Below are 11,246 nucleotides of genomic sequence, written 5' to 3'. Positions count from 1 at the left end.
CACCTGCCCTCTCACAAGTGGGAGTTCAACCAGTTGTTCCAAACAACACCTAAAGCAACTATTTGACCCAGGCCAATTCACTTCAGGATGACAGGTAACACTGCCACGACACCTGCTGCACAAGCTCAAGGACCTGCACCTTGCTAATGCCTACACCACCACAGCACACAACCTGAGAGCACCTTAACCACTCCTGGAGGCACCAACAGCCAGAGAGCCACCGCTCTCTCCCAGCCATCAGTGGCAGGTGCTTGTCTAATTGTTCTGCACCTCTGACGTTGCTCGCTGTTGTCTATCAGACAACAATGTTTGGGGGGGGGGGATATGTAGCATCTGGATCAATCAGGCACACAGTTATTTGTTACATTCTTTACAACCAACAAGCCAGCTATATGTTAAAGTTCTAGAGACAACCCCCAAAAGCACCTAACACCCCAAAAGGGCTCAGTTGCCAGGGCGACCATCTGATAACATGGGTTTTATTGCTCAAAGGAATGCAAGCAGAGCACACTACATTTGCCTATAGGAAAGACACAATGCCTATAGAAATGGACTCTTTCCTATTCATTAACAGACAAACCTTGACCTTCCTATCGCACATAGCCCCAGGTCATTGTGTATAGTATTACTGCCTTGTATTTTTGTGTTTTTCATTGTATACTGTTATATCCATTTATTACGATAGATAACTAGTAGTATAACTCACCTATGCCATGTTTGGTCTCTTTGAATTCATATTTTGATGATCTAAAAGAAGGTGTATATTATATGTTGATACCTATGCAACATATTAGTGTTTTAAAAATCCTTAGTAGTTTTTTCATCAACACCCATCCGAATTACATATACAAAATACCATGCTCACAGACAAAGAGTCGTAAACTTTCCCTCCAAAAGTGAAAGTCACCACTGGCTCTTGGACCTCCTGGAGGTGTAGCCTTCAGAGACCTTAAAGGCATCACACGAGTGATCCCCCGTCCTCTCTTCTGCTTTTCTTCTGCAAAATCTTCTAATTGCTGCCCGCGTGGAAGGACTCACGGGGAGCCTGAGCCAGCACAGGGCATGCCCGGCAGGCCTCAACATATAGAGCTGTGGCTCTCGACCACAAGGTTTTGTGCATTTTTCTTTTTTAGTTTCTTCACTTGTCTTCACATGAGTGACTCGCCTCAGTGAGTCAGTGGTTCTTTTAGAACCTAAGAGGTTGAGCTAGAACTCTTCCCTAAGCTTGCGCCAGGCCTTGCGGCCTTATCTTTTTAATTCCCCAAAGATCACAGGATTTCAGCTGGGACTCTCTCTCTCTCAGCTCTTGGTTCTTCTTTACTTTCCACATGGGAAGAAACTCCCAGTCACCATCGAGTCAGAACATTTTTGGAGTTCACTCTTCAGACCCGGAAGAACGCGAGCGTGATTCCAAAACCACCACTGCTCCAAACCATCAAGACCTTCAATCGAGACTGCATTCGGACACTTGTTCAACGACCAAGGAAATGGTAGTATCATACATTTAAACTACACTGTTTTTTTTTTTTTTTGTAAAACAATTTCCTGAAAGAAGAAGCAGCAATCACTTAAATATCAGGTATAATTTACTTATTTCACTTATTAAACAGAATTTAGAAAACAGTTTTCAGTTATGACACAAAGTCTGTTCACATCTATATGGTTAGACCAGTGTAGTCAATAATGTGCTTTTGACTTTCATTATGTATGTTTTGATGATACTGTGTTGTAAATAAAATACAAATAGTCTAAAACTCCATTCTTTGAATCTCTTATTGTTTTACCTGACAGTCACAGTCTCATTGATGGGCCATTAGAGGAGGGCCTTTTGTCTCTCAGGTGTGAATCACTAAATATTCACAGCCATTGTCACTCCCTCGCATATTCCATTTCAATCACAAAACATGTCTAGAAAATTTAAATTAATATATTTTTTTCTGTAAATGAGTGAATGAGATGATTTTTACATCATTTTGTAGAAAAAAACTCTAGACTACCACATCCAGTTCTCAAAAGTCTTGTGAACGAATGTTCTGAATGTGTTTCATGGCCTTATTTCAGTGATTTAAAGATTTTAGTTTTTCACTAACCATGCATAAATGTTGTTTTCTCAAAAACACAAACATGTACATTAATGTTGCTTGCATTATTGTAGCCCAGTTTGTGCTGATTACAATGTAATCAGACTTTAGCCATTAATATGTTTTTAAGATACTGAAAAAAGCACAAATGTCAGGGCATGTCAAAACTTCTCCAGGGTGCCAAAACACCCTCAGACCCCAGAGGGTTAACATCTGATGTTGGTACAGCACTCTTTATGTGGAATTCATGTAGCATTCATCTGTGGTGCAGGTATCAGATCGCTAGAAAAAAACAAACAAACAAACAAACAAACAAACAAAACATCTGTAAGCATGTTAATATCAGGAGCATCAGTAATATATACATATAGTATGCTTTTGTAGTCATAGACTCACGCTTTATACTATCTTTAAAAAATGCCATTTTATATCTGCGGAACTAATTGTTATTGTTTAGAATGTTAAACATCTATTCATGAACAGAGTATTTATAATAAACTAATATTATCCTATTGTTTTGCAATAAATAAATAAATAAATAAATATGATTTTATAGTCATAAACACAAGCATGGTTTGTATGTACTATACAATACAAAACCATTTTACGTCTGGGAAACTAATTTATTATTGTTAAGCACGTCATAAACATCTATTCATGAACAGAGTATATGACAGTAGTTTGGTCTAAACAATCTTAGATTCTGTCATTTAGTGTTACAGTGTAAACACTATTACTTTTATATCATGTCATTTTTATTTTATAGAACATAAAAAAACATCCTGGCGTCACGAAACATTTCAATGCAATAAAATGAAACATACTTCATAACGTTTCACTTGATTGAACATCTAGTCAGGAATTATAGTTTGGAAAAAACTAACTACTATAATGTGTACAAGTTATGTCACAGTAACACAACAACTAACGTAAGTAGGCTAATAAAAGAAAGACTTACCCCTTCGGTGGATCTCGCCGTGCATTGCATCGTGTTCTTCCTCTGAGGGTAATATAAATCTTACTCCTCACAGCGCGTCTTCTTCCAGTAACAAGATGCAAATAGCCGAGATAAACAAAGTGAGGTCCCTGCTTTGTTTACGTTGATGTGGGCGGTATGCCACTTGCGCCTCCATGTGGCTGATTATAATAACAAACCTAAAGTAGCTCATGGGCGTGATCAAATTAAAAATAATTAGGTCTGATGAGAAAGACTGGACATGGGGTTGGTTTCATGCAGACAGACATATCAGGCTTTCTATAGATATCTCTCTCATGTCTCTGTGTGGAGTATTCGCTGAGTTTTAGTTCATTTTAATGACGCATTTCTTAATGACGATCACAGAAAACAACGCAGCAGACTGCATACCCTGTTTGTTTGCTTTATTTCACAAAACCACAGAGTGTTGTTGTTATTATGAGTGTACACAAATAAAAGTAAATTCCTTACAGATTCCATTGATATATTGCTCTTATCTGTACGATCAAAAATGACGGAGTAATTGAATTTCTCTTTGGTGATATCAGAAAAATTGCCACAAACCGTGCAGGCGCGTTTTTTGACCCCAGAGGGTTAAGATACTGTCACACCCCTGGACCATTTGTTTTTCCCTCATGTGCCCATATATGGTGCTCCTGTTCCTGTCCTTGTTATTGTCATTATTAGTTAATCACCTGCACCTGTCTGTCTATCATTCGCCTACCTTAATATGTTGTATCCAGTTCAGTGTTTGCCGTCTCGTCAATGAATACGTGTGTTCCTGCCTACCTTTTGTGGATTTACCTGTGTGGATTTACGTGTGGATTATAAGACTTTTCATTGCATTTCATCTCATGTGTTGTGACAGAAGACTGAACCTTTAAAAAATTAGCGTCGTGTTAACCCCACGTTTTTGTTTACGTCTTTTGTCAGTCTTTTTTTTTTCTTCTTTTTTTTGGTTATGGATGACCCGGACAACCCGGCTGGAGCAGGGGGACCGCTCTCTTGAGGACCACACCATGGACTTTGTGTTTCTAGCCAAGTTAAGACATTACCCGGACAGCTGCCTCTGCTTGTTCTACCACACGGGACTTAACACCACCACATGAGCGCAGCTGTCTGGGGAAGGTCCTCAAGAGAGCCTCGCCGACTATGTTGAGTGGGTGCTGGCATCTTGCCAATCTTCGTTGACCGCGAACGACGATGCCAGCCCCACTCTAGACCCAGAGCCCAGCCAACCATCACCTGGTGGAAAGAAATGCAAAGGCCAGGTCTCCCTCCTCCGGGGGCAGCGCTTGCAGTTTCACCACCTGATCTCAAAAAGGAATGATGGGAACCTTGGGAACATAACCAGGCCGCGGTCTCAATGTGAGAATCAGCCAGACCAAACTCTAGGCATGATTCATTGACTGAGAATGCCAGCAGGTCCTTGATGGAAGTGAACGCGACCCAGAGCGAAGTCTTGAGAGACAGATATTTCAACTGAACTGAATCAAGCGGGTCAAAGAGATCCTCCATAATCCCAAGAGGACCACGGAGAGATCCCAAGAGGGGATGAGGTGTGACCTAGGAGGATTTAGTCTCTTTGCACCTCTTAGGAACCTGACGATTAGGTGATGCTTCCCTAGGGATGATCCGTCAGGCTGGGCAGCACTAACCAGGCCCTCAGCCCGTGGAGGTGGAGCAGCTGTGGGAAGAAAGGCGGCTCAACCCGGTAAGTGTAGCGTCCTGAAGTACAGACGGGCTGCTGCAGCTTTTTCAAAGTCTTGGTCTGGTGTACCTGCAGGATGGCCATGGCGTGCAGGGTGGAGGTGGCCTATGGGGTTTGGACAGGAGGCGTAGACGATTCCTCCAGGTGGTGGCCTTTTGAGGGCATAAATGCACTGCAGCCACACACTCCACCTGGGGAACGTCAACATACCCCCTGGCTGTCCCACCATCGAGGGTACTGAAGAGGGAAGAGCTCAAACCTGAACAGGCGGTGAGGGGCCTTCCACGTTTTAGCGAGCTCTTCATGCACCTCCGGAAAGAAAGGCACTGGGGTGGAGCGTGGCTGAGAGTCACATCTGGAGCCCAGATACCAATCATTCAGAAGATGGAGAGCTTACCTCCAACCCGTTGCTCTTGGTGGCCCGGAGGAGCATGGCTGTTAACTCAGCCCCGGACTCTAACATAGTGGGGTGCTGTGCAGTAGAGTCTTCGGCTTCCGAAGATGATAGCCCCTCCTCTGATGCAGCATTAGACATCTTATCCTCATCCAGAGAACCAAAAGGGACACTGGGTCCACTGCGGGATGAACCGGCGCCATCTCTTGGAAGCTCCACGGGACTACACTGAAAGGGGCCGGACTTCCATGGGGGCTAGCCCGACGGAACATTCCTGACCGTGATCCTCAGGTCTCCCTTGTTCCTAACCAAGACTCGACAAGCTGGGCTAGGAAGAAGCCAAGGGAAGTCTCATTATGAATGAGAGCCATGACTTTAGTGTAGCCATGGACATGCTTGTGGTGAGATATGGCTGTAAATCGGCACTGCTGTGATTCAGCCATAGGCATGAGGCCGCAGGTAATATCAAGTCTACTCGTGTGATATTACTCATATATATTTCATATATAAGTGTTTTTGCAGCGTTGGACAATGTTGCCAATATCACACATATCTGTTTCAGAGGCATTTAAGTTAGTCACAATACACTCACCACTCAAAACATTTAGTGCTACGTTACGCAAGTTTGCAAATATTCTCATTAGAACTATATTATTACAATTATTATTATATTATTATTATATTATTATACTATTATAATTTTATTGCATTAGCAAAAGCATTAGCGTTAGCAAACACATACACACAGCAAAGCTTCAGAATGTACTCCTCCAAAGATTTACTCTCTTAAGTAATAACCATAGCAATGGATGTGACAAAGAATATGTGTCAAAATACATGTGCTTTAAGGCTAGACATGAGTTACATATCTCCTGAGACATGTTAGATACTATAAAAGCCTATGTGTACTGGTTACAGAACACAAACAGATCTCATTACCTGCAATTTTCATAAAGATGCCATGATGGTCATTTCGAAGTGTATATCAGAAGGTATTTCTTACAATGGTTGTAATGTTTGTAAAGTGTGTTTTTGAGACAGCTGAATTATTATTGCTAGACATTCATTAAATTACTGAATCACTAATTTAACTGAAGACTTTACATTTAGGGTCACATTACATTCCATGTGGCTAAACACATTCCAAGGTGATGAACATTGTTTATTTGTTGGTGTAAAAAATTATATGAATTATAATGTTTTCTCTCTTCCTCAGGTCAATGAAAGTATCCCTTGTGAAAGGAAAATGGGAAATGAAACATATTTTTACTTCATGTTGTTTGAAAATCTTGGGCGCATAAAATATGTTTTTTTCAGTTTAGGGTTTATTTTTTACTGTGTTGTCATATACTTTAATGTCCTTATTATTCTCGCTGTATTTCTGGAAAGGACATTGCACCAACCCATGTACATTTTGATTTCCTGTTTGTCCATCAACTCGGTATATGGTACAGCTGGCTTTTTCCCAAGGTTACTGACAGACCTGCTGTACGATACACATAGAATCTCTTATGAAGCTTGCCTCATACAGAGTTTTGTCATTTACTCATATGCAGCTCATGAGCTTACAATATTAATGCTAATGGCATTTGATAGACTTGTGGCAATTAGTAAACCTTTGCATTACAGCCACATAATTACTACACGTTTTCTAACTCTTTTAATAGTTATAGCATGGCTTTATCCAATGATTTTTGTTGGTTTTGGTGCTCTTTTGACTGCCAGGCTGAAAATGTGTGGTAACAAATTGTTTAAGGTATACTGCCACAGCTATGAAATTGTGAAACTGTCTTGTGTCCACCATAATATTAATAATATTTATGGCCTAATTGTAACAATTACAACAATTTGTATCCCTTTGAGTTTTATATTATATTCCTATGTTAAAATTCTTATAATTTGTCAAAGAAGCTCACAAGAGTTTAGGAGCAAAGCATATCAAACTTGTATTCCACACATAGCGATCCTTTTCAATTTCTCAGCTGCTGTTTTTTGCGAGCTCACTTTGAGTCGGTTTGTGGATGGGGAAATTCCTATAGAGCTGGCTGTTATCCTTTCACTGGAATTTATTGTTATACCACCCTTTGTAAACCCTATTGTTTATGGTCTAAATTTTCCTGGTATCCGCAAAAAGATCAGACATCTTATAAAAGTCTCCAAATAGCCCGATTTGTTTTAATACTGTTACAAAGTTTAAAGAAATTTGAAGAGAATTGTTCAATCAAGCAGTCATTCATATTTTTAAAACAAAGTAATTTACTTAATATGATTGTTGTTTTGAAATGTTTTTCACAATTTTGATTTCTCTTAATTAGCATCTTTCGTTTAGTTGATCATCTCAGTAAATAAAAAATTTTGTGACAAAATTTGGTAACACTTTACTTAAAGCCTTATAATGTTTAATGCATTATAAAGATATTCATAATGTACACTGTAATGCATTTTATTTTATTAGAATTAATTTTAACCAAAGATAAAATGTACAATAATATATGAAGGATTGTTGGTTGTGTGCCGTATTATATTTTCTATAAGGAGTAGATGACAATGTTTTTTAACATCTTAAAACTGTGGTTACAAATATTTATGAGATCATACAATGCATTATAAGAGGCATTACAAAGCATAATTAATGCATTAAAATACTTGTATAATGCAGTATATAAACAGGCTTTAAGAATAAAGCTCTAAACTGCTGAATGATACAAGTATAAGCTTATAGTAAAAGTATTATTTTACTAAAACATTATACATTACAATTCATTAATTTTAGACCAAACATTTTTTTTTTTTCTTTGTTTTGAACTTGATTTTACTCTGAAAATGTTAAATATGCATTGAAGATTTTATTAAAATTTTAATTCCCTGCCATGTTTACTATAATGCTGGGGTTCTCAACTCTGGCCATAATCTGCTCCATAATCAAACACACCTGAACAAGCTAATCATGGTCTTCAGGATCACTGGAAAGTTACAGGCATGAGCCTGATCAAGGTTGGGCCTAAACTTGAGGGGCCAGAATTAAGAACCCCTGTTGTAATGTTTAGTCCCAAATGATAAAGACGATTTAAAAGAACACAGTTTATTCAAGAACACAACAGTAGGTAGAAAGTAGTAGAAAGGAGAGGGCAAAAGACAGAATTAATACTAGATATAATAACAGGGACACCTTCATCAGATTTATCAGTCTTGGAGTGAGTTAGAGTAATTGGTCGTTGTTTAGCAGAACATCAGAAATGGTGAGATTATAGTTAGGATCGAAGCATAGTGATTTACAAGTAAATTCCCCACACCTTAAAAAAACATAAAATCTCAAAGGATGTCTGAATAAGTCCCAAAGGCCCTGAGTCTGAGACGTTGCAACAGTGGAAGGGTTAGAGGTAAACATCTTTCTTTCCTGAATGAGCCTTTGAGATGCCTTTAATAAGCAGGGAGATGGACGGATGCTGGAAGAGGCTGATGCTGCTAGGGTCTCGGCAACAAAGATGAGACTGGATTCCCGCTAGAGTAGCTTTAATTGAAGGAGACTGGAGCTTATGTGCAGTAGCACTGTGAACTATGAAGGCACATAAAAAAAAAAAATATTTATTGGAAAGGCGGAAACCGCAAAAGTGGCACAAAAGAGAGAGAAATAATACTATGCAGAGTTATACTATTTCAATGTAGATTTGGCCATCCCACACCTCATATATTTACTAGAAGCTTCCAGATATGAAGAGAGCACACTTAGTCTAGGGTAGTTTGGCTGAATGGGGGGGTAAGGCAGACTGGATGGGTGAGCTTTGGGGCAAAAAACATGGAACTCCTGAAATTTAAAGTTTATTATCAATAAAAGGAAGGTATGTAGCTTTAAGAATGAAATGATTAATAACTCAGTTCTGTGTGAGGCGTCTTAAAAGACAATTGATGAAAGGAATATTAGAACAACATTTATTGATAATATCTACTGCAGATACGGTGCAATTTGTTTCCCCAAAGCAAACAGGCTATAATGATAGGGTAAATCTCAAATAGAGCAGTAGATTTAACTTTTGGGAGGAAGGTTAATAATTTTGTTAGGCCATTTGTCAGCAAACCATTCGTTTCCAAATAATCCTCCAAACCTGACAGATGGAGTGACAGATTTTGACAGCTGTAAAAGTTGGGAAATAAACATACGTCTGTGGGGAATAATGCGCATTGAGAATTGAGAATCAAAAATTTTAGGACTACTGCAACAACCAAAAGTGAGGCACACAGCGAAATACATTTGACTTCCACCTGATGCAAAAGAGATGCCACTAAGAGGGATGCTTTGAATGGGGAAGTGAGAAAAGGACCAATCAAATATCCCGTATCTAATTCCTTTTGGATTAGGGTAGCAACTGTTTTGGGATCTTTTAAAGCTGATAAAAGATTTTTAAACACGTGAATACCTGGGGGAAGAAAACTAAGATCTGCCAAGAAGTCTTGTACGAGTCCAGTTAAGAGAAAGTTAACAAAACATCTATTAGGATGAGAGGACAATTTCTTAGAAAGTTCATGGACGTTGATAGTTGTAGAAGGATGTTTATTCATTTTTTCGAGGACTGGGTTGGAGGTGCTTTGAACCTGCGAGGAGATACAGTTCTGGGGTGACTATCACCACATTCCACAGCAATGCAAAAATTTACACTTCAGGCAAGGACCAGATCCTTCTAAAACTGGCCTTGCTAGGTAAAGCTTGGACCCGAGAGACTTTGGACGCAATGTCAGACTTGAAGGACTGACCGGCCTTCACTTGGGATGTTTCATAAGCAGTACGAGGACATATATTTTTACAGTATGAGAGATGGAGCCACAAATGGAGTAGGAGTTAATCTTGTGAACAGTAAAGTGTCTACTACTCAGTTCGATATCGACAACAGACCAATCCAGTTTGACATTGAAACGCTGGATATACATCGCTGTTTTGGCAGAAAAGGACTTATGGTACTCGTAGAACAATGAACCGCCGTAATTAAAAGCCAAATCTGAGATGATAGCCAAGTAAGTGTCTAGTTCAGGCTTTCTGTTTGGTTAATATGCTTCGCATATTGTGTCTCTGAAAACTCTGAATGCGATGTTGAATTCTGCGAATGACAGGCTTTTAGACAGTCTAGGGTCACATTCTTTCAGAACAACTGAGATGTCCCCACAATCAACAATTCTTTTGTCTATTCCCCAGAAGAACAAAGCAGTATTTGAACTAAACTGACATCATTACCTGCTAATATCTGGTTTCTCAAACTCGCTGGGATAGTGGCAGCAGGTGAAATAAATGAGGTTCCTCTGAATGGTGCAGGAGTTGCTGTCACCAAGGTGGCAAGTCATTCTGGAAAACACCTGTGGATTCTATGGAGAGTAGTGAGGGATTTCCCAAGAAGGTAGATTTCTCCAGCACTGCTACTCTGGTGTCTACTTTGTTGACGGAATCTTTAAAATCGAAAAGAGCTGCAAGCACGGGGTCCTGGACATCTTGGGGAACGTTGGAAGGTATTTTTGCTGAAGGAGTGGAAGCTGCTGCAGGTGTCATGTTTTTCCTTTTAGCTTTCAGCCTTTGCTGGAGCCGGGTTGGACGTATTAGGTGGAGTCAGATCAGAATTGGAAGAAGCGAGGAAAAAGGTAAACAAATCTTGATGAGATAATCCTGTTGGAACTGTGATGGTACGGCTGAATAAATTCTCCAGAATCCTAGAAACTGGACGTTCTGACATCCTGCGTTTGGCGAGAGAGTTGGAGAATTGTTTGTCTCCGGCAGTTTGGGTGACGGCAGTGTCATCATCTGGATCTGATCCAGGGTCATTAAGGGATAATTTCTCATCTACATCAGGGTTAGATATGATCTTCGTTAAACTGGGAATGCCTAGTAGGAGACAAGACACTAGCAAGAGGATACGCATTGCGCGCAGACGAGGCATACATAGAATACATCCAGTTAATATAGGCACGCGATAATGATTACATTAACCTGATGGCTGAGAACATTGAATTGAACCAATTAGAGTTTCTTGGCTGAACTAATCATTTCACAAACATGTAGCATCTGGACCAATCAGATATACATTAATTGTTACATTTAACAAA

At 39.6% G+C, this 11,246-nt stretch overlaps 1 protein-coding gene across 1 annotated transcript; it reads left to right on the top strand.

Moving 5' to 3' along the window:
- Positions 1–6,408: 6,408 nt before the first annotated feature.
- On the top strand, positions 6,409–7,326 carry LOC127176759 (olfactory receptor 52E4-like). Its single transcript, XM_051128538.1, has one exon. The coding sequence runs from the start codon at positions 6,409–6,411 to the stop codon at positions 7,324–7,326; it is 918 nt and encodes a 305-aa protein (XP_050984495.1).
- The last annotated feature ends 3,920 nt before the right edge of the window (positions 7,327–11,246 follow it).

Source organism: Labeo rohita, chromosome 15 (assembly GCF_022985175.1).
Source record: "Labeo rohita strain BAU-BD-2019 chromosome 15, IGBB_LRoh.1.0, whole genome shotgun sequence".
Lineage (NCBI taxonomy): Eukaryota > Metazoa > Chordata > Actinopteri > Cypriniformes > Cyprinidae > Labeo > Labeo rohita.
Note: the sequence above shows the minus strand (reverse complement) of the source record. Positions and strands in the feature narration are given on the sequence as shown.

What these genes read in the sequence shown, in the direction of transcription:
- LOC127176759 (XM_051128538.1), top strand. Translation starts at nt 6,409, where the DNA reads ATGGGAAATGAAACATATTTTTACTTCATGTTGTTTGAAAATCTTGGG.